Source organism: Temnothorax americanus, unplaced genomic scaffold (genome assembly GCF_048541705.1).
Source record: "Temnothorax americanus isolate GAGA-0224 unplaced genomic scaffold, ASM4854170v1 Scaffold3, whole genome shotgun sequence".
Lineage (NCBI taxonomy): Eukaryota > Metazoa > Arthropoda > Insecta > Hymenoptera > Formicidae > Temnothorax > Temnothorax americanus.
Window position 1 is genome coordinate 3,948,247 of NW_027509442.1, and position 27,162 is coordinate 3,975,408.

Sequence of the window (27,162 nt, forward strand, 5' to 3'; positions counted from 1 at the left end):
ATATATCTAAAGGCACAAGAGAGGACAAGATGGAACAGCTAAAAGTGTCAAGCATTCTAGAATCCGAATAGCTGCAAGTTTTAAGAATCTAACACGCGAGGATTTAAAGTTAAGACTCTAGCTACTCCAGCTGGCATCCAACAGTCTGAAAAGATTTCGATTTTTTGGGCCGCAGGATCAAAGAAACTTTTCTACGTTTTGCAGATCCAGCTACCTACAGCCTCAAATTTATATAACACTTCTTTACCGCACACCCCGTGTAGCGCAACGAGCGGAAAAAAAGAGGGATGAGAAAGACTATATCTCATCTTTCCGCTGCGCTTAGCATTTTTATCGCTCCTTTTCGCCGTGGAGGAATTTGCCGTATCCGGAAACGAGTTCGCCGCTCTCAAGTTGGCTATCGCGCAACAACCTACCCTCTTCTGCTATATTCAAAAGATTCAGATTCCCCTCATTCCCTGGGCATCAATATGTTCGTGGGAATTTGTGCTTGCCTCTACTGTAACCTTTGCACGTCATAAACAATTTTTCGTGTATAATAGCGTTTGAGACTACAAAATGTAAATCGCGAAAGTTGCCGCATCCTAGAATCTGCAAAAGATCCAATAATACAGAGCACGTCAAAATAATCATATTAATGAAAAGATTCCATGTCTTTCAATAATAATATAGAAATTACATTATCTTATTAGTCTTTTAATGTATAAAATTCAGAAGATAAACGAAGATTTCTATTATTTTACAAATTTTATAAATTTCGTGTCGTGCCACTGAACTTCACTTTATATTTTTACTTATTTGATTTATTTCCAAAGCGCGCATTCATAATTCAGAATTTTTATATGGCTCTTTTGAAAAATCATGTTTTTAGACATACGTTTTCTCTCTTCTACTCGAAATACTGAAGTAATTACGATGTTACGAGCACAGGGAAACTCTCTTTTTTCTCATGCAACGTACATGATTCGCTTGCGACTCGCCGAAAGCTGCAACTTTCCGCTCGGTCGGGCAAAATGGCTCTGATAATTTACGCGCGGACGTCGATATGCGGTTTTCGCTTTCGAACTCGTCGATGAAATGCTGATTTACGCCCCGGGCAGATTCACGCTGACTGCGCGTTTCCGTCGCTGCGAGAAACTTATACCTTGTGCCGCGCGTCCACGGTGAGTAGAGCGGCTCAGTATGGTCCAGGCTCACTGACTTGGAAGCTTGCGTCAGCTTCGTCCTACCGGTTAGTTTCCGGTTCCGCTTGTCGGCGCGCAAGATATTACGTCGGCGAAATGTTGAAAATATCGAATGCCCTCTCCTACTGCCTCCGTCTCTCTCGACGAAAATGTCTCGTCACTGCCTGATGAGCGTGGATAGTGACAATTTCGATTCTTAATACTTGTGCTGCTGCTACAGCTGCAGCTAGTTAGGCTATCTTTTCCCAATATTGTTTTTTTTTTTTAACGCATGATTATTGCATGCAGCACTCGATAAATTATACAAAACTTTACTCGCACATACTACGCAAAAAAATCTATACCTTTACGCAAAGATATTCTCTATTGGTATATATAGATATAGAAGCAAGATTTTGTAAGCGAGTCTTTGTTAGTGATTTATAAATTTAAGACAATGCGTGGGTCCAAAGATCTACAAAGTTAAAATCTGGTAATAAACCCCTGAAAGCGAGAAATCGTACAATAGATTAAAAGAATGCTTGCACCCCATTTGCTTTGAGATAATTTGTATAAAAAAGAAACGTGTGTGTTTGTGGCAAATATGTATTTTTTTAAATTTAATTTCTGTTGTATAATACGAATGAAAACGGCGTATTTTACAAAAAATATTTGCAATAATATTCTTTAATACATAAAATTATTTCAAACAAGATGGGATGAAACGTGCGTAAATACTTCTTTTGTGGCTGCATGTGTATAAGAGACTTGTATAACATGATATTATACATTCTAATATCATAAATGTACCAAACTGAGGATCTCTTTCGAAATTTCACTTTATTCTTCCGATAAACGAGCTTCTGATAAATGCACTTCTACAGCAGTCAGAAATAAGAACAAAATTGCTTGTGCGGGCTATCGATCTGATGCTCGAGATGCCCGGGTATTCGATAAAATTTAATGTCCCAGTTTCTCTCAAGGAATTCAATTAACATAACAAATCGGGATACGCCAAGCGCAATTGCGTGAAATTTTAAATAATTACGTGCTCTCCACTCCGATCAATTGTTTACGACTATGTAAACATTTGCATATGTAAACATCGAGAACGCATATTGTAAAGAAAACGTGGTTTGTATAATATTTGGATATTGAGTAATTGAATTATATTATGCGCGATACGCGGAATTATAGAAACATTGTACCGTGAAAAGTATTATCTTCACTTGTTAATGAAGCATGGCATGTTCTCTTGCTATTCATATGAAATCCTACAAAATGCAACTTGTTATTAACTCTGCTGTAATAAGTAGAAATAAAAAAGTATAGCTTTTATCTTTGATTAAAATATTAATTTTATTAACAGGAAGAAAAATTAATTTTACATAAAATGAAGTATTTTTTATTCTTAATAGTTAAGATTTGAATTATTATATATGACATTATGACAGTTGATATAATGCTGGAATAATATTAACGATGTATCACGGATACATTATACTGTATTAAAATTGATATATTATTAGTAATAAATTATGGAAAATTTTTCAATAATTTAAATAATAGCAATATAATTTAACTTCGCTCATGCGAATAAATGTTTTAATATGGAATTTCAAAAATATTTAACACATCATTGTCAGCGTGAAAATTTCGTTAGATTTCTAAGTAATTAGGGTTGAACTCATAGCTACTTTACAGTATAATTACTGGCTATCAATCAACTAATGATAGCGCCCCGGATATAATTTTTGTATTCATAAATCAACCTTGTAGTACTTAACACCTGCTTTAGCGAAGTCATTGCAAATTACACACACTGAATCACATATATCATAAGCCTATTGCATTGTTTAATACATTGCCAAGATTCGTGATAATTAATTGCGGTGTTCTTTTATTGCAAGTTTCACAATATTTACACACCTAAAATCTCTTTCTCTATTATCCGCAATTTATTCTGGAAAAAATTTTACATTTTTACACAATAGAGCTTCTAGAGCTAGACTAGAAATTGAACAAAATTTTACACAATATATATAAAGCTTTAAAAAAAAATGTTTTAAAAATATTATATTAATGAAACCTTGCTGAAATGAAAAGTTATATACTGCTAAAGCACAACTTTACTTAAAATTAATCGAAAAACGAGATTTATCTATTACGTTATGAATCATTTAATTTATTTACTATAATATAGTTTTTGATGTTAAGTAACTTTTATCAATGTATCGACATCGAAGTAACTTCTTTTTTATCTTACTTTAGCTTTCCCTGATATACTTATTAGAGAAACATTTGATGTGCTCGATACTTTTATACGTATAATGTAGCAAAATAATAACTATGCATGCAAAATACTTGGCGGATAAATTATTCCGCGGACTTGAAGCAATTTGTAAAATAAAACCCGCTAGCTTATTATCTCTCACGTTTTCTTAGACCTCCCTACATTATACTCGCGGCGCTCTTTGTTTCCCTGGGTACCCTTATACGCACCCTAATTCAAAGAACTACAAAAAGGATTAAATTTAGCGAACGAATCTTTCGCTTCGACTGGCCGATTTTTCAATCGCCCTTCTCCTGTAAGAACCTTCGAAAGACGGACGGAAGGAAATTGCTCGTTCACGACAATGCGATCACCGATCTTTGACGAAAACGCGTCGTGGCATTATCGGCGACGGAATAGCGCTGCTATTCGGTCCTATACCTACTTTTCGACGGGTACGTTCAAAGGAATCCGTGTCGACGGGCCTTTCGGCTTTGCTGAAGTCGTCAGCCCGCGGACGAATCGGCCCAATTCCGCGACGAACGCCGGGTATTATTCCACTTGGCGGGGCCCGCCACGGCCAAATCGATTTTTGCTCGCATTCTTTGATACCACGCCGGAAATTGATGGCTGTATCGTTCTAGGCAGTCGATTTCGCCCATTGACAAAGGAAAATTAAAAAATTTTTTAAATACTGCATTATTTGATATTATGCTAATGATTTGATGTTATATATTTTTGTAAAAAAAATGTTTATTTGGTTTTTAATCCCTTCGCTGATAGATTATCCAAATTAGAATCCAGTGACTGTGATCTTTTTGTTAATCTTGGCACTTAGGATTCTTTTTTGTTAAATTTAGGGGTACAAGTCTAAATTTTGGATTTAATTTATTAAGACATTTACGATTTTACGTAAAATCTCAACGCAAGGCACTTAATTTATTTGGAAGTCTGACGAAGTTCGCACTAGCGCCATTTTGTCGTTTTCCGAACACGGTTTGAAAAACATTCCTAAGCCCTTTGAAGCAAAAAGACTATGCACTCGGTTCACCGCTAACTCGAATTCACCGACTGCACATTCCTCTTGACCTATAGGGGATGATTTCCTTCTCTCCCACCCTTAAAGCTCTCATCGATTTATTCGCCACATAATTCCGCTTATAATCCTTTGATTCCCTAACAAATAAATATTACGGCGCGATTAAACGCACCGTAACCGACCAACCATGCGTTCATTCTCTTGATCGAGAATACGATTACGCTTTGTCAAAATTCAACAATATACGTTAATTTATTAGGCATTAAGAGGCGCTTAAACTCCTTTGATATTACGCGCACGTTGTTCGTTTATTATACATATATTGATAAATGATAAATTCTATTATTTCATTATCACAACTATGAATTATTCAAACGCTTATGAAACAAATATCGAGAGATTATGGCTATTCGAATATATGCGGTTAAGTAAATAATGAAATTCAGGGAAATGTAATATTTACAGGATATTTATTCTGTAAGTGGACAAAAAGTATTACAGTTTAAACATTTTATTTGGAGCTGTACCGTTACATTCACTATTATATCTCTTTAACGAACTCCTTAATTACCGACAAGTACTTAACATTATCATCAATCACGCTCGCCACTCTCGTCACACGCATTGTTTCTCGACGCGTATTATTGATTATGTGTCTTATGTGTGATTTATGATTTATTTTAACTCTTTACCGCATCATTGCGGTATACGTATTTCACAATATTAATTTTTCAATTTCTATAAAAATAACAACAATGATTTTTCATCAAACCGTACGATGCGCTATATTAAACATTTCATTTTTTACAAAAATCAAATAGATATATTTTTATTTATATAAAATATTTATATAATATATATATAATATAATATTTGCAATATTTCATTTTTAGGAAAAAATGCATCTTTTTTATTCGATAAAAATTTGCATTTTGTTGCTAGAATTTTTTATTTACTCATAATTCGGGCGAAAATTCTCGTTTTGCGTAATAAACGTATCATATTGTTATGAAGATAATATATGGATAATGCGCTTTTGACATCGCGCGATATGTGACTACAAATTTTTTCCAAGAAAAGAGAATTATGTCTCTAAACGCACCGCATTGCTCATCTAAAATATATTCTTAATTGTAAGAGAAATTATGCGGTAAAGAGTTAACTTTACAATTCCGATTTGCTTTCATCCGATATTGCACTGTGCGTGAACACGTTGTTGTTAAATCTAAGATAAAAATAATTGTTATCGTTATTGTTAATTGCTAAAGGAAAGTTCCATCGTTACATCACGACAAGAAACATCGACACACCGTTTTCTCAAAAAGCTTAGATTAATTTTTACATTGTTCCTCTTAACAGTTAGCTAAAATTAAAAGTACCTCTACCGTCTAATAATTGTCAGTTTCGATATGTTACCCACCGGATTTATTTACAATTTTTATGATATTTAAAATTTTTATTGTTTTAGGCAAAAAATATGATGAATGGATTTACAAAAAGAAATATGTTCCAATTAGCTTATTATTTTATCCATTTAAATGAGAGTTTTTCGATTACCCATTTAATTAATATTTGAGGCAAAATCTTTTATAATGGAGTAAATATTTACAGCCAAAAATATAATTTGCCGGCAGTCACGTTAAACTAATGAAATCCGTTATGTCTTAAGTTTTATTTTGTGCAAGTTTATAAGAATACAAAAAAAATGTGAAAATAATTGCGAAAATATAAGATGTAGAGTTAGCCTTTATTCTTCTTTTGACGTACAGATGACCAAGCTGTGCTCTGTATGCTATAAAATACAAGAGCGATAAAGATTTTCAGATATTATATATATATATATATATATATATATATACATATTTTTTTTTTGTTTGTAGATATTCAATAGATATAAAAAGATAGCCGCTCTGAATTATCTTGCATACAATGTAACTAAAAACTCTATCTTTACAAAGAGCAAGCAGATTAAAGAGTTGTTGATAAAAAGCTATAAGCGTAGGTAACAAACTTTTCAAACCCAGTGGAACTTTGTTCTCTTGCGGACGTGCATGATGTGCGTGCATATTAATTACGAAATCATGTTCATCTTTAGACACGTTAGATGTAAAACATCTCGATTAATCTCGATTTTAAAGACGACACGCGAACCTGCGAAAAATTAATCCATTTCTATTTAAGCTTCTCTCTTTGATCTGTTTTTACATTACTGGAAGAAACGAGTGTAATACGCAAACAAGTTAAATATTAAATTAAATAATGCTTTAGCAAATTAAAAATTATATACGGTTGATATTTTTTGCAAATGTATTGTTACTTCGCGAGAAATGCGATTTTATTCAAATCATAAAAGATAAACAGATGCGAGTTTTACACCGATAATTCGTAAAGTTTCCAAGGATCCTGAACATTTGATTGTAAAATTCAGTGTCCTAGAATGTAAGGGTTATATTACAACAATTAAGAATCATATTTTGGAATCTCTGGGATCTGAAATCGAATGATCGTGTGCAGTCATTAGATCGTTGCGGTATAGAATTTATTGATCTATTTAGACTTGGGGCAATCCCTAGAATCCGCGAAATCTAGGCCCCAGAGATTCAGATAGCACACAAATTCCACAATCACTTCATCTACCATATTTCCATATTATCCCCGTTTACTCGCTATTCGCTCTGTCTGTCTCTCTCTGTCTCTCTCGATGCCCTAGCTCGAAACGTTGCGAGCGTTCCTCCAGCTCTCATCACTCTCATCAATAAAACAACACGATCCCCCGTTAAACGATCTGCAGCCGTTTAGCCGTCGTCACACCCACCAGGTTTGAGTTTAGTTTTGCAGGGCGATTAAATTATTCATGCAACACGGTGGACCCAAACGCGGAAGTCAAGGAGCCTTCCTACCCTTGGTGATGGTAGTAGATCTTGTCCTTGCAGTTGCACGTGGCGCCGCAGAATTTTCGGCGTTCACGGCCCTCCTTAGTATCCGTCTCGCAGACCCACGAGCCGAACGTTTTGACCAGTTCGGCGCAGTTCGACCACAAATCTGTATGGTAGCAAGCGTTCGTGCAGAGCGCGTCCCGCATGCAGTGATCCTTGCACATGCTGCACGGCTGTCCGGCCACGTAGGGTAGACCGAGACGGCCCTTGTAGTTCCCACTGCGAGGCAAAAACAATACCGACTATTAGATAATCTCGATTTTTCAGGGACGATTGTGCAACAGCCCGAAGCGACAAGAAATGTGAAAAATAGATCCAAACATTTCAAACATTTAAATATCGTTACAGCGAAACACGTTTAGCATTCCACTGCTCTGACATAAAAGAAAGAAAAATTTAAATTTCATCGCGCGACAAGAATATAAATTTAATATCGACTAATTCAGCATTCACTTCAATACTTATAATGTGAGAAAAATTTTTTACATTGAAATAGTTTGTTGGATTTTACAAGATGTTATTTATATTGCTCTCTGTTTCTAACTTATGCAAAAAAATAAATATATACCTCGGATACATCTCGGATACAAGATCCACTGTATATATTATTATATATGTTGAGTTTATATATTGAGGCTTGAGTTATACGAAGGAAGGAGAGTAAAGGATCACATCAAAAGGTGTCGTTTAGGGTGTGTCTAAAGCCGGCGCTCTTATTAAGCCCGTACTCGACAAATTGGAGAAGAGGGAGAAGTCCTTAGGGTGAGAAGATTTTAACACGCGCGCGTTTGCCTTGTAAAGATCAAAACAGTAATTATATACAGAGTTTGAACCAAGTTTGCTTTAGCTAAATTTCTTGGATTAAATTTCTTAATTCGTAGCAACAAGTATTATCTCGATAATTATGTTTCAAGATAAGCTCAAGATAAACCTATGCATTGCTACAATCATTCATTTTATAATTTATACTCAATTATGTATTATGTAGAGTTAATTGATCACTTTATATTTTATTTACTGCAATGTGAAAATATCTGTTCTTTTTAAAATAGCTCCTAATAATCGCGACTTAAAATAAATACCCGATTTCTTCTGAGGTACTCTGCACAACAGTGTAAATACTTTAGGCACTATCCCAATCCAAATCCATTAGCCACGCGCATTAACGAAAAGCCGTGGAAGGACCGTCGAGCAATTTGCAAATGGGCCACCAAATTTACATTCAAAGTATTTTTCGGTGCGAGTCGCGCGTCTTAAACGATCGGGCGAGAATTTCCGTCTCTAAAAGGCCGCTGAGGTCCGGGCTGCTGTATATCCACGAAATTAATTACGAGATAGAGCCGGTGTGGAAGAACGGCAAGATAAAAGGAAGGATAAGGTGGCCCACCACCACGTGACGCGGTTTATTTATTCAGGACTCGGGCCACTGATGGCGGCTATGCAACCACGCCGGCTTCGCTTTTCGTGCAAAATAGGTCAGGCGTCAAATACACCGCCGGAGAATGTACGCTGCTTAACAAGAAGTACAGAACGACATATAAAACGGCATATGAAATGATCTTAAAAGCCACTTCGTGTAACTTCGTTTTATCTGAACTGAAACGCTAGAGAGCTCTTCTAATGGAAATTGATTTTGAATTTTGCAATGAATTAACATTCCAATTTTCAGCTAATTTTGAAACTTATTACAAAGTATACTCGATGTATGAGGTATATATTCTCTAGTTCTAAAAATGTACGATGTAAAACATTTGATATTTGTTTCGAAAATGCGGATCTGAATTTAGTTTTATTTGCCAAATCGCTTTCTCCGCTGCAGAAAAGCTAGTACGATGACCGTATATGCGTTTGCCTGTTAGTATCTCGTCTTGTAACATGAATATATGAAGCTGCGGTGAACTCGTCGCCGATCGCATTAAAGCGGATCTCGCGGAAAATTTATCGGGTCTGCGTATTGCGGGGGATCGATATGAGGTATATATAGCGTCGCGATTTGTAGGAATCCTTAGTTCAGAATTGGGTCGCCGGCATTTTTGTACGGATTGCAGGAGCGATAAATTGCAAGACCGAAGACCGGAGCGAATTCTAATTGCGTGAGTCGCTCGCGCGTGAAATGTCGAATTGAGAAAATCATTTATTTATTGTCACTCACTCGGACAGTTTATCCGGGAATGCAAAGGTATAGCAGCATGATTCTCTCTCTGATATATAATTAATTCTCTAGAATCCACGTTACACGAAATATTTATAAAAGTTATTATTTAGCTTACAATTTCTAGAACAATATATAGGAATGTAAAAATTATTACAATTTAAAACAAATTATTCCAGCTATATCTTCCTGAATAGCGTTGTTATTTAAAGAGTGAAGGTGTAAAGAGAATTATATACAAACAATTTCAGCCTCTATTAACAAGAAGTGTCAGAGCGCAAAATTTATTTCAATATATAATCATTTTTATACTTTTAAGAGAGTATATAGCATTTTATTTTAAATTAATTTTATATTTAAAGTTATTGAGGTTTTTACAAAATTGGTACTTTTTAATTCAATTTCGTTCGGTATCATAAACAGTTTCTTTTAAATCAAAGTGATATATTTTTCTTTTCAACCAACTCGTACTTCTCTCTCACTGATATATTTCTCGTCAAATATTAAATCCAAAGAAACCAAGCAATCCTTTTTTACCAGAGAGCTTCAAGACAATTTTTGTATCATACGTTTTGCATTGAGCATCCTGCACATATACACACACATATACAAATATACAATATATATATATATATATATTTATATTTATTATATAATATTTTCTTTTTCTCTCAACACCATTAGAGTTGCGTACAATGAAAACCATAAGTATACCGAGAAAGTGTGCCATACTGGTGACAAAGAGAGCCGTCTAAGTGCCACAATGGGCATGACAAAGACGAACGAGCTATAACTTGCGCTGACGTTGCATATATTCCGCACCAGTGTCACCATTTTCCTTGTTTTCCTTGCTTACGTCGTTCCTCCTGTTCTCCCCCGAGCGGGTTATGTCGCTTACATACAGTGTATAAATATAGGATTTACATATTTCAGCGCGTCTAGGGAAAGCTTACGTGCCAGTCTCATGCGAGCTTGAATACAACATCGCGGCGGTTATTTTTGGTTCGTGAAAAAAGCTGGGCTATAATCAACTTCATATATGGAGTGTCTGAGGAAAAATTGCATCTTTGGCAATCATATGAAAAAAATATAGCTTCGAGTTATAGAATTTGCTGGAACATCGCACCGCGAAAATTTATAGTACCGCACTAAAGGTCACTGTATCCCGAGTCTTAACATCGTTTTCCATTCAAGAAGCACGTTTGACAACACGTTTTTTCAAGCAATATTCTTCTCAGCTGCTTGTGCAAGTTGACTACAGAGAAGAAGCTAAAGAAAAGAATTTTTCAATATCGAAATAACAAATTCCGTTTTACAAATATGCTTTATCAATTCCATTATTGTATTGATTCTTAATAATATATTCTTCTTTCAATCTTTCAGTCAATATTCTATAATATCAGTCTGCAATTTTTATTGATAAAGGTTAATTTCTTAAGTGAAAAACTTCTAATAGATTTATCTATGATACAAAACTAAAGTTCTTGTCTAAATTTGACTATCGCTGCTAACGTAAAGAGTAAATTGTTTGCGAAATTTAATCGAGCTTCTTTTCTCTTTTTGTCTTAATCCTTCTCTTTTTTCCTCTTATATTTACTACTCTTGCATTTTTAACAATCTGCTTTAACCTTCTTTCATTCAACGTGCAAATGTCGATTTAACTATAAGATCCGCTTTGACGATACCGCGCTACTTTCGTCAAGTTTACGGTTAACCAATCCGCATTTCCCTCCAGCAAATTATTGCGTCAATTCCATGCTAATGAACTAAGTTCGAGCCGTGGCCCAATTGCAATTGCTGTTGCAGAAACAGTGTATCATAACAGTCATGGCAAACGGCGTGCAACCCCGACGAAAATAATTACACCGCCTTACTATCCTATCGATGTACTCTGCATTTGCAATGTGTAACATTGTTACACGTGCATTGTATTGCGTTAATCTAGCAAAAAAAATGAAAATCTCTTACGCGTTTCAACATTTAAATAACAAAATAACAATGCGCGAGAATAATCTTCAATAATTTCCATACAGTCTCCAATATCGCAAACACTTTTATGAAATAATTCATTCTCTCTCAAAATGAAAGGAAGAAAAACATATCTAGAAATATAATATATATCTGATGGAAATGCGTTTGACACAAGAGTATGAAAGTTCTTTTATATGAGACGCCAGGATGATGAAACTCAATCCGTTAAACTGAACTCGCTATTGAGACGGTTCTTCAATTGTTCAACATTATACCTACCTCGGAGCGTAGTTGCAAACATACATATAGAAATCCTTGCCGAGCGGACCCTTGCCGCCGGTGCAATGGCTCACCCCGCATCCGACCAGATGTGTCGTTGCCCACACCACCTGCGTGTAATGGCCGATCTCGAGGATCTCATTCGTCGTATTGGGCCCGTACTTGAAGTCCTTGTACTCCATGTACCACATTCTGATGGGGAAGTTCCTGCAACATATTCCGATGAATAATTCGGAGGGAGCGATCTTGATTTGTGGTCGTGGCGAATTGTCCGCGTGCAAACGTAAAGCATGACGCGTCCGGTATAATGTTTGCGAAGCCCCTGGCCTGCATGGCGAAATCTACGCGCTAGCCCCACCACTGGACTGTTTGTCTACGTTCTATATACGTAATCTAATTTTAGTTTTGTTGACTGTAGAATTAACGACTGTACGATTAGCACAATATCCTTTTTCAACAACACGAAGCAAAATTTTCCGATGGATCGAAATGTGATCAGTTCTTTTAAAATCATCTCTGCGTATCAGAATTTCGCAATTAAAACATAAAAGTCGAAATCTCGTCGCATCCAACGGCAATATTAATAACCATCCCGAATGGTATCTTCTCGAGAAGTTATCTTTGATATGTAAATAATGAAGCCGGTAGTAAGCTAATTAACGGCGCATCCATGGCAGATGGACCGGCGTATATTTTCATGAGATAAAGTCTATAGCGCGCGTGCATGGAGTCTGTACATCTGTACAAATATACCGACTGCAACACGAACTCGCTAACTAGAAGTAAACAAGATTTAATAATATCTCACCAGAGTGTACGACCCGTACTGATGAATATATTTTGTCCACTCTGTCCAAAGCCATCCAGGTACAGGCCGGTTGCATTGTCATGCACTAAACCGAGGCAGCGATCGGCCCACCTCTGTGCTGCCTTCGCTAAACCCGAATGCCATTTCTAAAACAAAGAAAGATATCCAGAATTATCAGACGTGCTTGACGCTTTACACAGACAGCTCTTGGAAAATACCATCGTTAATTGCAAACTACGAATATTACAGACTAAAAGGGAAAAATATTTTTATATTGAAATAATTGATAATTTTCAAATTATATAAACGCTATCGAAAATTTAATTTTTTTTGTGAACTAAGCTTTAAGGAACCAAATAGATAATAAAATTTTAGACAATCAAATAGACAATTCTTACAATTTGAGTAATTAGTTATAAATAAATTTAAAACTAAATGTTAACAAAATGTTGGAAAAATGCGCACAATCTGTTTTTTTTTTTATTTTTTTTTATTAAAAAGAAGATGACTGCAAATTAATCGAGGGATTCGTATTATAATTGAAAGACTCTGTACATTATATTTAAAAAAAGTTTAAAGTTTAATTAAATACCTATAATATATAACCACGTTTACGAGTGAAAAAAAGTTTTCTCGCGTTTGCGTGCATACGTAAACTAGCGGCAAAAGTTTCTTGACTTTCCTGTGGCTTCTTAATTGCTCATCGTTATATGCAAACATCGTGCTTTCAAAACCATAATGTTCGCTCCGTCAAGGCGTACCTCGCATTCTCAGAAGTTTCTCGAAGGAAGATGCTGCGCTTTCTATTTTTTTTCGCTTATTTTTCTCATATTTCCCTTTATTTTCCCATATTTCCCAAGCTCGATATCTGTTTTTCTTCCCAAATTAGAAATGCGGGTTAATTCTCCGTAATGAACCACCTTTGTAATCGCATGCAATAACTGCAACTATATAACTTGACGTAAAAAAACGGTCAAAAGTTGCCCGTGATGTTCCGATATTGCATTCTACGCGCCTACATTAAGCTTAAGAAAGTCAGAACCTAAGTCCTGGAGCAAGGTCCCTTAATCAGAGGCGCTTCTTGATTTATGCATCTCGAGGCGACTGCTTTCTTGCTTATATAAAGTTGACTCTGAATTCTAAGTACCAGGTGCAATATCCTGTAGCGCACAATATGCTTTGAAATTACACTTTTTATTATTGCTCGCCTCGTAGAAGTTTGTAGAATAGTTCTCAGTATATTACCGTTATATTTCATATAGATCAACATTTATGTATTTATTATTATGTCAGCTCTCTCTCTCTCTCTCTCTCTTTTCTCTCTCTCTCTCTCTCTCTCTCTCTCTCTCTCTCTCTCTCTTATATAATTTATATACAATAAAACACAGTGATATTTTATAAATGAAAACACTTAAAATAGAAATTATTTACTCGTAAACATTGTAAAATTAGGAAAGGTAAAGATAATTCTGATAATTCTCTATTACAAATTCACATTGAAATAAACTCATGAATGTATAAAATCAGTTAATCACGATTTCCTTTAATAAATTGTAATGGCGATATCATTGTCGATAATGATAATCTGCTGGGTAAAAAATGTAATATTTCGTTGGCCATCCGCGATATTAGCTAACTTTAACACGTCTCTACTGAATCGATAGAATGATTCCCGATACCGGTCATTCTCTCCTCGAGAAACTGCATCGCGTCTCAAGTTTTGCCGAGAAACCTCAGATAACAGTCGCATCTATACGGCGTAACTCTCGCCGAAAGTAGCTTTTACGGTGTCGTCGCTGGTAGTTTCTGTGGGAAAAGAATTTAAGTGGGAAGTCGTGTAACTTATAACCAAGCTTGAGATTGGCGGCGCGAAGGAAACGACGAGCAAACGCGCGGCGAGGAGATTCAGAGATGGTCTGACTACGTGGACACCTGGCCGCGTCCACAAATATACCAGATTTTCCGGCAAGATATTTTACCAGGTGCAAGACATAACTTCAAATACTCGAAAATTTGTGCAATATAACAAAGAAATTAATCAAACAAAATATGTTAATTTATTAATAATAAATTGCTAAAAAGACAATTGCAATAGCAGTCGTGGCCATTTCATTCTATAACTTGTTTTTTGCATATATTCCTTACGCTTTCATTCTTGTGTCTGCTTCGTTTTATTTAAAAGAAGAAACTATTGAATTTTAATCTACATTTCGATTTATTTGGGTTAAACTATTAACTGCGGTATAGACATCGTCTTTCCTTCTGAAATATCTCCTATGCTATATCGCCGTGAGAAACAACGGGAAGTGAGTGATATATAGTACATATACATGTTTATATATAGATCGGATAATAACGTCGATGCAGGCGGAAATTGAAATCTTGCACCGTACTCGACGGCGAACCTCGAAAATTCAGTTTTCTGATCAAGTAAAACGCTTCGTAAGGTAAATCTCTGAAAACTCGCTATTTATAGAAGACCCGCGTTCAACATCTTAATATCTTCATTGAGCAATAGAAATATATCCGTAAGAATGAATTTACAGCTACGTTTAGATAAAACATTTTACATACATACATATGTGCATGTATGTATATATGGGGCATTCCATGCCAAATCGACCTGCGTTTGACCCTCGACTTCCGCAATTTTTTTATGTTCTTGTTCCAACTTTAAAAAGCACTCGGAATTTTTTTTTATTTTTTTTATAAATTTGATTTATTTATAATTTTTTAAACCGACATATCGTTGGCCACAATTTAAAAATCTGAAAAAATTCTCAAAAACCCTATATTAGATATCAAAATTTTTAAGCCTTGATCCTGAATGGGCTGGCGTTTGCTTTTATTTTTTCAAGCTTTTTTCGAAAAAAAAACCATTAAAAAAACATTGAAAAAATTAGAAGCATAAGTCAGTCTATTGTAGACTGTTGCTTGAACATTTTTATATACAACATAGGATTTTTTAGAACTTTGAAATTTTTTTGAAGCGATTTTCCAAAATGTCCCATATATAATTATTATAATTGTATAATTAAGTCCAAGAGAATTGTTCACCGTATAATTAATTATACTTTTGTTTGACTTTTCATAATTACTTGTATTATAAATTTATACACTTTATTCGTAATTGAAATTACATAATTAATTTACAGTTAAATAACCAGTTACCTTTATTTAATTACTCATAATTATTTCTGAAACATCAGAGCACATCTTATTATCATGCTTTATTATCCAAATAGAAGAAAGGCACGTGTTGCAAATAATAATTGCTATAGGATTACATTCAGCAATTCTGATAATTTTCCAGGGAAATACGGAAAATCGCGAAACGAGCGTATAACGAGCGCTTTCGCCGCTTAATTTTAATCAGTCCAATTAACGACGCGCATTATCTACTGCAAAGTTGCCAAAAACTCAAATTAAATGCGTATTGTGCACACGAGAAAGTTGAATTACTGCTGTATTTATTGTGCCGCTTTTGTTGCATTTCCAGAAGAGTGCCTCCTCATTCGTTGACCATTAATTATTTCTCCGAATGTTATCCGAATACAAATTTTACGAAGAATAAACCAGTTAAATCTGTGTTTTCTAATTGATTTTATTACATAATATTATTAGACATATTCAGATCTTTGAACAATTATCGTATGATTAAATTTGTGAACAGATTTTCTCAGAAATAAATTTAAATTGCTAATATTTATTAAATTAAAACTAAATCAAACGTATTAAATGTTTGTGTTTTTATGTATTTTTTACACAGAAATGATATATATACAGTAAAAACACAAAATAACAATGCATTTTCATTCAAATTTCAATAATAGTTCAATAACAGTTCATATCCCTCAGACATAATATAGATATGATATTTATTTTAGAGAGAGAGAGAGATAGAGAGAGAGAGAGAGATAGAGAGAGATAGAGAGAGAGATAGAGAGAGAGAGAGAGAGAGAGAGAGAGAGAGAGAGAGAGAGAGAGATAGAGAGAGAGAGAGAGAGACACTATTATTTTATATTTGCTCACTAATTTTTTATCATTAAAATATCCTAAATTATATAGAATTTTCCATATATTAAAGTGCATCATAATTAATCGATCTCAAATAAATGAAATAATCTATCAATATCGATATCACGAGACTCAATAGTCGAATAGTCAAAAGGCTATTTCTATTTCTGTAAAGGAAAGAGATACGCGAACCAAAGAGTTTGGGAAGATTCCATTTTGAAAATAAGTGACAACGACAACGTATTGTCGAAGGTACAACGAAAGATGTGAATCTGGGGAAAATCGATAGGATTTCAAAGCGACCATCCCTGCTGTTATTCGAACTGGCTGCAAAACCGTTCGTTCGCATTATTCACGAATCCTATACGCGAAAGAATTCTAAATCCAAGCAGCTGATATATAAAAAAATCTAGATCCTTAAAACTCCAAATTTAATAATAATCTGATTATAATACAATCATATTATACGTATTAATACGTAATATACGTATTCATATCAGAACTCTTACAAAAAATTGATTAGGCAATAATGAGTAACAATATTTAATGTTATCGGTAATATACAATATATATATTTGATGTTATTACAATATTAAATATTTTTCCAATATTTAATGTTATTTATCTTCTGTGTAATTATTCAAAACATATAAAAGAAGATGTTTCTATTTATTTATCGCTCAAAGTAGCTTTAAGTTGATGTATAGGGTTTGTCATTTTTCTATCAAGCTCTGTATTAAACAAAGTTAAAACTCGACTTCTTTGCAAAGAGAAGTGGAAAATTTTATTTCAAACAAAATATAAAGTATACTAACATGAAATTCATAGCGATACTTTGGCTTTGATTTTGCTAAAACTTTCAACTCTTTTTGTACTAATACGACAAACTTTTTGCAACAATCTAGTAGACGATCATATATCTGCGGAAATAGTGTTCGCATTATCTCTTGGTAGTCACACGGAATCAAAATGACCCCATTTTCAAACAGCTAAATGCTGTTCAAAAACTAACAATTTAAGTAGATTGCAAAAAAAATCTAGAATTAAGTTTAAACATTGTAGAATGTATTCTCATTATAAAATATTAACTTTTTGAGTGGCATTGTGTTAAAAAAAAATTCTTTAAACAATGTTTAAAAAAGAGGTGTGACTACCGAGGATTGTACATCTTTTTTATTTTAGATTTAGATGACTTATTTGAGATGATCGATATAGAGAAGCGTATAAATTCGTCTTAAAAGTGTGTAAAAATTTCCCGCGAATATCAGTAGAGAGATCGCGAAATTATCTTATATCACACCTTCGTAAAATTTCCAAGTCTCCGTGTTTCATCGTTCACGAAATAACAAAAATATGCCGTCACGAGTAGATGCAACACGATGACAAGTATATCAAAGTTCCCGGTATCGATTATCGATCGCACGTACTGCAAGCGCTGTAGCGCGAGGACGACGGCGGACAAAAAGCGAGCGTTTGTAAAATATCGTGATGAACTGCCAATGAAATTTATAGAAAGGTGGTTATCGCAACCGGTGAAAGTTCCCGTAAACGTCCCGATGAAGCGCGTAACGTCTACTTCCACCCGGCAAAACCAATTTTACTTTAATGTTCGAGTCACGCGGACAGACGTCGATCAACGGAAATAGGATATATCGATTTCGTGTCTCGCTGGAATACTTGCGTTTGTACTTCTAGCATCGTAGAAGGCACCCGCGGTGTAAATTTCCCTTCCATAAACTGTTTATCGTTCGATCCAGCAGCGATTTACAATCAAATCGTGACATCTTTGTGGATCTACTCTGATAAACGACTTTTCTGGTGCTCTGTACGTATATAAATATATTTATACACATGTACAATATACTCGGTATTTAAACACGAAAAACACTTGTGTGATTAGAAAAGAAAATGATCTAACTTACAAACTATCTATTATTGCATTATTATTGCATAGGTAATTATGCAATAATATTACATGATATTGCAATATTTTGAAAATTTCCATAGATGTGGTATATGGAATAATTCAACGCCAAGGTGCACAGTTCTAATGATAGCCTTCGACAAATGCGGAATCAATTTTTCTAAATAAAAATTTGATCATTATCCAATATCTTATTGAAGGCGCTGGAAGTTCATTGAACTGTAAACGGGATTTGTCCCTTATTGTTAGGCGGGAATAGAAATGGAGCTCTTACCATGACGAGCATGTTGGCGGCAGATGGCTTGACCTGCGTGCGAAAGTAATTGTGGGTGTCCACGATCTTCTGCCGTACCTTGCTACTAGTGGTCCTTATTAAACTGACAGGGACTCTGTCGCCATATAGACGTGGCGCTGAAAATAAAAAGAAAACGTCTCCTTCCGATAACCGACATCTGTCGCCGACGAAGGCTTGAGTTTGGCCGATAGCTACTGGCGACTACTCAGTTCTCTTTTGCGAAGAGCAAAGGGAAGATCCTTGGAGAGAGACAGATCTTGCTGTGAAAGCGAAAAGCGTATTTTGCTTCCCAGCAAAAGATGTCAGTTAGGACATAAAGAAATGTAAGAATAAGGAAGAAAAAAAGAGTACAGAATTCCATAACTATAAGGATACAGAAGCTCGTGTTGTTTCATAATGTACTTTCCACTTCTCGTTTACTCGCGACGTGTCGCGAGAGTTCCGATCATTTCGGAAATTACTCGAATGTCCGGTTGAAAAACGGAAATGTTTCAAACGGATGCTATTCTCGCTATCATATGACGCGATATCGTTTCAGTTCCTGTTTCGACTCTGTCTAAATGCTTTATTCCGCATATATCCTCCTTTGATAAAAACAGAATATTTTCTTCGTTTTTATCGCGTCCAGATTGTCGAAAGAATTGAAAATCTATCGTAAAACAATTTTGGATAGCAATATAATATCGTGTGTAATTTTGAACAGTCACGAATCTCTTTCGGAATCGGCTTACCGTCGTTATGCGGGGAAACAAGCGACGGCGCGGGCGCGGTTTTCTTCATCACGATGTGAAGTGATTCTCCGCGGCCGTGTCCCGATCAAAATCGACTTTCCGCCTGCTCGCGATGTATCGAGTAGCCTTCCGCGATCCTTTTGAGAACCAGTATACAAGAATGTCCGTGATAGGATAACGGTGAAAACGGGAGCATTTTGATCGAATATCTTTCCGGATAGTTACAAGATACGTTCTTTGATGTTCTCGTGTACGAAAGCTCACCGTGAAACCTCACGAACTTCCATTTCTCAGAAGTCAGATAGAGCGTTCGGGATGCGCAAAAACGACCAACAAATGCAATAATTGTAATTAATAAAAGAATAAAAGAAAGACGCGCGAGTTATTCTCTTCGCATAAACTTTTAAAACAGTTTATTTCAGGAATAATATTTCTCTGCTACAACTGCTCGTGAAAATTACTTATTTAAAGGTGTTTACTTACTCGGCTTGCTCCTGTGGATTTTTCGTGGTACAGCAGCTGGCAGCGCCAGAGCCACTAAGACAATTATCCAAAGCCACTTCATTGTTTCCGTATATGAGCTGGAACATGAAATGTAGCCGTTTTATATTTCAAGTTCTCGTTGCCAAGTTCTATTCTATCAATATACAAGGCATTGCAATATTAAGTGCTCAAACTTTGAGATCGTATTGAATATTCAAAGATGAACTGAAAGTTTCGTTGAAACTATAAGACATCTTTTTTCGTGTGTCACATTACGAGCAATTGATATTATGCAATTGGCCTTTCATAAGTTTCTTTGTCATTATCTATTCGTTTTACTTAAACAACTTTTCTTTTAATGTGACACTTAATCCCCAAGACAATCAATGTTGAAAATTACAAAAAAATACGAGAAAATGAGCTCTAATGCATTGCTAAAGAAAAATCAACTTTGAAACGGTCAAAGAAACTGCAAACGAAGTTTCCACGTAGTTTTTTTTTTTTATCTCCGTACATACAATTGTATTTCGATCAATCTTTTTCTCCCTGCTCTTGTTAGTCATTCGGTCGTCGAACTTTTCCAGCACAGCGAGCATGCACATGTGCGCAGCCTCAGTCGAGCGACACGACATTCGTACCTGTGTGCGGCTCATTAATCACCATTCGCCTCGTCAACGGCAAATTTCATTATTTCTCGCCCGCGAAACTGGTATGTCCACGGCCGTAGCGTTATCAACCCCGCTATCAACCCTGACAACGCCGCCGCTATCGTCAATAGCACGGCGCCTTTCGCGGTGGTAAACGTCAAAGGCAAATGGCACGTACGAAGACAGATTACGTTGAACGTTGTTCACGTTCACGCAATAGTCCGCCGAGCGAACAAAATCCCTCGATTTTTTTTTTTTAATCAGTTCACTAGGCAACAATGAAATACTCTCAATGAGACTCGATGGTGTTTCCAATTCTCTCCAGTTCTCTCCGCTTTAATTTTCGAAGAATTTTGAAGCTAGAAATTTGATCATTTTTACATTTAAAAAACATTCATAGTTACAATTTTCGAAAATACTAAATGTTTTTTATTATTTGATATATATTTGTAAAAATTGGTTAAAAATATTAAATAACAGCTAATCATACTTTTGCATTCTATAATTAATATCTACGTAAGCTGTGTGCGACTGATATATAATTTTGAAAAATATAATTCTTATAAATACGGATTCTTCTTGATTATGAAGTATTAAATATATAGATATCATTTTCAAACGTCTATTAAGATAAAATTTAAATTTTCTGAACTTATATTAATATCCATCTAATTACCGACTCAAATCTTTAGTGCACATTGTCAAGCAAATAAAAATGACGGAGATGTGTCTACATATACGAATAATATTATATTCTCTTTAATACGTTCTCTTTAATATATATATATATATATATATATGAGGTTCTTTAGATGACGGGGACCAAAGTTCGTTTTCTTCGTCTGTTCTATTTGCTGCGAAGACTTTGAGGACTTCGAAGTATCAAAGGAATGCAAAAAGGTTCGACCAAGCTGAACGACATCAAAGGCACATTTTGTTTTCTCAGTCCTGCGCACATTCTTATGTCCGTCACTTTTCATTTTCTCTTTTAGAATATCCTCCGTCTTCCGGACGAAAGATATTCCAATTTCCCCCCTTCTAAAGCCCCTTTTCTCTCTCGCAGACGGAGCGTGTGCAAAATAGTTTAAGACAGATGATACATATGGATGTCTCTTGGCACGCTTTTCGCGTTGATTAGATTTTGATCACTCACTCTCGAAATCGACACAGGAAAACGTAAAACATCCGCTCGTTCAATTTGGCGACTTGAAACAAGAATTCACGACAAAGCTTTTAAATTTTCTTTAATTAAATATTTTTATATTTTGTGTTGTGTAATATTATACATTTTATTTGTTTTTAATATTTAATAAATTTTAATTTTCCGATTTGATTTTAAACCATAAAATTATATCATATTAGTTTGTAATTTATATTGTATTATTTCATCAATATTATATCAAAAGATTTATTATATACACAGAGTGTATAAAAATGCAACTGACGATATCTTTTAAATATACTGTCCGCGTATAGGATTTAACCGATTAAAAAAGGGCTCTATACGAATATCCAGTGTATTAATATCCTCGGAAAGTACTCGTGGCTTCGGGATTCCGGGGGAAAACGCTAATACGAGCTCACCAAACATTCGGACAAGTTCACAGCAAAGTGCACAAAGTTCACAGGCTGTTGCTGTTTGCTTCGACATGCTGGCATGCGGATGTCCGAGTCGCAATAATTATTCGCAATTTTGTTGGCTAGTTGCGCATGTTTGAGAAACGACAAAACAACATGAGTGATAATAAAGTTTCTCCAATTCGAGAATCTTTCGAAAGCAACGATCTTTTCGCCCAAGATATTTTTTATCACGATTGCCTTTTAACTTACAACGCCATTTCATGAAGTTTTATACCTTTTGTTTTTTAAATTCTCCCGTTTATACCAATTTTTTATTTTTACTTTAACAAATCTTGTTTAAGAATCTCAGACGTCTTTCCCTACCTAAATTATCGCGAAGACTATATTTTTTGAATAGGTAGTGTATAAAAGAAAAGAATTTTTATTAGACAACTTTTTTTACGTTCTATCGTTTTTATGCTTTAATTGCAAGTGTATTTTGCATGCAAAAGTGCAAAGTAAAAATTAAATGTAAAATGAGCTAAAGATGTTGTAAAAAGTAGAAATATGTATATACGAACTTATAATTAAAATCATCATTAATTTAATTTTTGCTGGCAGTTATCACTAATTTCATAGTTTTCATATTATGCAGAAGTGCATGTAACAATGTATAAGTAAGTTAAGTTTTATATTATATTGCAACATTGTAAACATCGACATATGCAAGACTTGTCTGCGCCTTGGCATTATTTCAAAATCGTACGTGACAGTTCAAACTCATGCACTCCTTTGTCGAAGCACATATACCTATATATGCGGTGCTCGCGGACGCCCTCCAGGGTTAAAAGGATATGATGGTGCCGTAGTACTACCACATATTCCACATTTATTGCACGTTTGATGTGAACAGTGTAGCTAGATATAGTTTATTCTAATGCGAGTGTGCGGTACGCCTTTATAGCGCAGCGCTAGTGGTAGAAGCGAAGTGAGGTCAGCCGTGTCTGACCACAACCGTCGTTTTCACTAAAGCAATTCACTTAAAGTATGTTATATATAGCTTAATTTACTTATACTCAGCGTTCTTTCTCTTTTATTCTCTTGTTATTATCTGTCTCATGACTTGGGCTTTTATTATCGAGTTTAAGCTATAATTCAATGAAGATACAGGCGTAAAGATATGGCTCTCATAATATAAGAGGCCGGTATATTAAAGTGTTAAAAGTGCTGTTTCGCTGAATTAATATTAGTTTCTCTGCCGTTTTTTTCGAGTACGAATCGGTAATGGAAAATTATAATGAGGCCGATTGAATGCCACAAGGGATGATTCTTTTGTCGGACGAGTTGGTTATTATACGAGATTCATTACACTCCATGTTACATATGAGGAATAAAGGGACGCTCCTTTCATCAAGAGTCAAAAGCGGCAATTCGTCAATAATTCAGAGGAAATTTCAGACCGAGGATGAGCCCGACGGCAACCGCATTTAATTTGCGACAAAGTCCGTGGTCGACGAAGTACCCGTGAGACGACGATGCGCGCGCGTGTTACCGCGTAAAACATGTAGCGCGTAATACCGGCCGCGTGTAAATTGCTCATAAATATTTTCACTTAATTTCGCAAATCAAGAGTGCGTCGCACGGATAACAACGGTTCCGTCAAGCCCCTCGGTAACTCCCGTTTATAATTAAAATCGCAATTGCGAAGTAGCGATGATCTAACTTCTTGTTTTGGGATAACCATTGCACGGCTCTGGATTTAAGACCGCGGCGTGCAATGATTTATTATACCGCGCAACGCGATGATTCTCGATATTTGTTCCATGCAAATAAGAAACATTTTATCAATGTAACACAATTTGAAACGCGATCAATGACGCGTATTTGTATATTTAACATAATTAACGTAAATGCGGAATCAACTTTCGTAAACACGGAAACACTTTCAAATATAAGCTGAATTAATCAATATATTTGGAAACTTGTGAAGGCACATATTTAAACGTTCTAGAAATTAATTTTAAAATAAAAAAAATATCTTTTATATAAGACAAATTATAATAAAAAAAGAGTTTCATTGAATTTATTAAAATAATTATGCCTGCAGTCCGTCGAGCTGCGTATAAGCAGTTATCATCTTTTTTCTTTCTTTTTACTTTATATATCTTCTTATGAGTTATATGATAAGATGACGATTTATTACAGCTATAACATCGTTATCGCGTAAGGTTAGAATTCTTGGAGGATTATCTAAATGTTTATATAATACTATATTATCATTTGCCTCCCTCGTTGCAGCAGCACAAAAGTCGAATTACAAGGCCGCGGACGACCTCTTTGACTCTCCGTCGTAGTCGGAAACGGGAAACTTTATCGATAGTTTCGCATTCCCCGCCATTAAACGCGGCTTTCGCATTCAACTGAATCCCGAAGTATCTCGCTAATGGGTACACCCGGGCTTTTGTGCGTTAAACTCCGAATGAATCGTCACCGCATTGCCGCCGCGACATCGCTACTAACAAACGGGAGGCATAAATCGCCCGGTTATTTCGCGGTGCACATGCACGAGCATTATATTTTTTAATATAAAAAAAAACATGGAAATAACACTGCAATTTGAGGCAGGAAAGCTACAAAGAGCCTCCGATTACAAAGTATCGTGCGCCATATATTGAAATATTATTCCGACGGTGAATATCGAAATTGCAGAACCATTTTTCATCTCGCAGATTATTTTTTTTTTCGGACGAAAGCAGTTTATTTTAAATGCCAGTTGTTTGAGAAAATGTTATATGGAAATTATAATAGAGGATCAAAAATATAAATGCGTGGAAAATACGAATCATTTAACGTTTTTCATAATATACCTACATGTACAACATTTTACTTTATTTCGTACAATTATTTTTTTCTATTATGTTTTTGATATAACAAATTGCAGTGAAATTGCTAGGTTATTATTTGCAGTCTTGTAATAAATCAACAAATCAATAATAAATTTTATTATTCTCTCTCTCTCTCTCTCTCTCTCTCTATAAATTAAAAATCTTTAATATATAAATTTATATATCATGGATTCAGTCTGCGGTTTAAATGTCTTATTGTTAGAGAAAATTTAATTTCAAATTCGAAAGTACAGTTCTGCTACTGATCATACGCTTTGTCGGATATCATACATAGCATTTTACATGACATTATATTCACGTATATTTCCCAACGATTTCCGACTTGGAAGTCAACGAAGTAAATTGCAAATTTCCATTGTGTCGCGGAACACGATGATCAAACAGCCGATGGTGCACATTCGACGGGAGTGTACGCTGGAAACGTTTTCTATAATAGAAGTACTCTCTCGTGCATATTCATGGTGGTTGGCTGAACACTCGATCGATTGCCAATAGACACCACGAGCCAATATGGAGGCTAATTCCGGACGTGAAAACGTTAGCCGCGCGGGGTGGTCCGTGACTAAGTAGATGGATAAAACAAACTAAAAGATAATGGAAATTGGACGTAACAAAACAGATTGTGTGAGCAAACTAAATCTATAAATATCAAATATATCAAGCAAGAACAGACTAGATACACAATTTGTCGGTCATGATGTCGTAAAACTAAGCGAAGGTTACAAATGTATGAATTTAGTTTCTTAAGTATATTTTTGAATTCCTGAAATATTGGCATTCAATCACGACACAATGAGATGAGTGAATTTTGGAAACAGCATAATTTGGAAAGCTAAAGTTCGGCCAAATAACTAGAAAATTGCACTGTCACAAGATAAATAATAATTCAGATAAGTTTATGCTTTCGAAATGCATTTCGTCGCGATTTTTTTGTAAAATTATGCATTTACATTATTTTATAGAAATGACAAATGACCGAATCATCAGAAATAAAAACAAAATGAATTTCAAACGGACCATGGTATGATGGCGCATAATAATTTTTCTCTTTTTACGGACAGCGTAAATGTGCAACGTTTTATTTTCTATAATGCGATGCGAATACGTGCCGAGTATACATGTTGGGCAATGATTTTTGCACGAGCTCAACGCGACACAATGCCACCTTGCACTCAGGTGCAACGTTTTCCCATTGCATAAAGTGGATACAGGCGGAAGTGCGATGCGAACATCTCTCAGTGGCCGGCTTATGTATATACATTGCGGTTGGACGCTCGTTTGACTGTCAATATCAATGTTAACCGACTATCCAAATTGTAACGGCCGGTCCTTCAACATATCCAAGAGCAAGCAAACGGACATGTTACGATGACACATGTTGCTCAAGGTTGACGATTTCGTATTCGTATTCTAACGCACATTTGCAATGCATATCGTCGATCCATTTAAATCTCGGTGATTTTTAAAGAATTTAATAGCGTGTGTTATTAAAGCATTGATATATTTTCAACTTTTAATGCACTTGTCCTACTTTCTAGAGTAACCCAGTCACAACACATCGCAAACAAATTATAGATTAAAATATTCTTCTAAAAATTAACATTAGAAGCTAATCCGTTAGAAGCTAAGAAATAATAAAATCTGTATCGGAGGTGAGGGGAAAAACTTGCTGTTTTCGTTGCAGTCACCAGTCCGCTTTTATTTTGCAATCACGAAGCAAATGAAAACTCGGCTTTCTCAACTGGAGATAAAGACGCGCGCCCCGATGCCAGTAAATATGTACACGAACTTCCTATAGGATAAAAGGGGGTCGCGGGGCTAAGCTTTTCCCATCCTCTCGCGTCTCCGTCGAATTAATGGGCGCTCGCTACAGCGGGCGCATTTACTCGATATTTTACTCGTGCCCTAGCGCATTGGAAAAAGTTTAACGGCGGCGTTTTTCCACGACGACAAAAAGAAGCGGCCATCAACGACTGCTC

The 27,162-nt window shown here is 35.4% G+C and overlaps 2 protein-coding genes across 6 annotated transcripts in view; one reads left to right on the top strand and one right to left on the bottom strand.

Annotated features, from left to right (window-relative positions):
* LOC143900069 (uncharacterized) overlaps positions 1-27,162 on the top strand; it is a 219,619-nt gene that overhangs the window by 136,499 nt on the left and 55,958 nt on the right. The window lies entirely within an intron of this gene.
* LOC143900091 (cysteine-rich secretory protein 1) overlaps positions 1-27,162 on the bottom strand; it is a 66,098-nt gene that overhangs the window by 9,601 nt on the left and 29,335 nt on the right. For 3 of the 4 annotated variants that reach the window (XM_077411058.1, XM_077411057.1, XM_077411056.1), the window contains 6 exons: positions 20,071-20,168; positions 18,836-18,972; positions 12,621-12,766; positions 11,813-12,019; positions 7,375-7,629; positions 4,928-6,266 (listed from right to left, as the gene is read on the bottom strand). In XM_077411058.1, the coding sequence (XP_077267184.1) occupies positions 6,215-6,266; positions 7,375-7,629; positions 11,813-12,019; positions 12,621-12,766; positions 18,836-18,972; positions 20,071-20,152 (879 nt within the window). In that variant the 5' untranslated portion in view covers positions 20,153-20,168 and the 3' untranslated portion in view covers positions 4,928-6,214. Of the gene's footprint in view, positions 1-4,927; positions 6,267-7,374; positions 7,630-11,812; positions 12,020-12,620; positions 12,767-18,835; positions 18,973-20,070; positions 20,169-27,162 lie in introns of those variants that run through there. The other variant, XM_077411059.1, reaches the window with a different exon arrangement.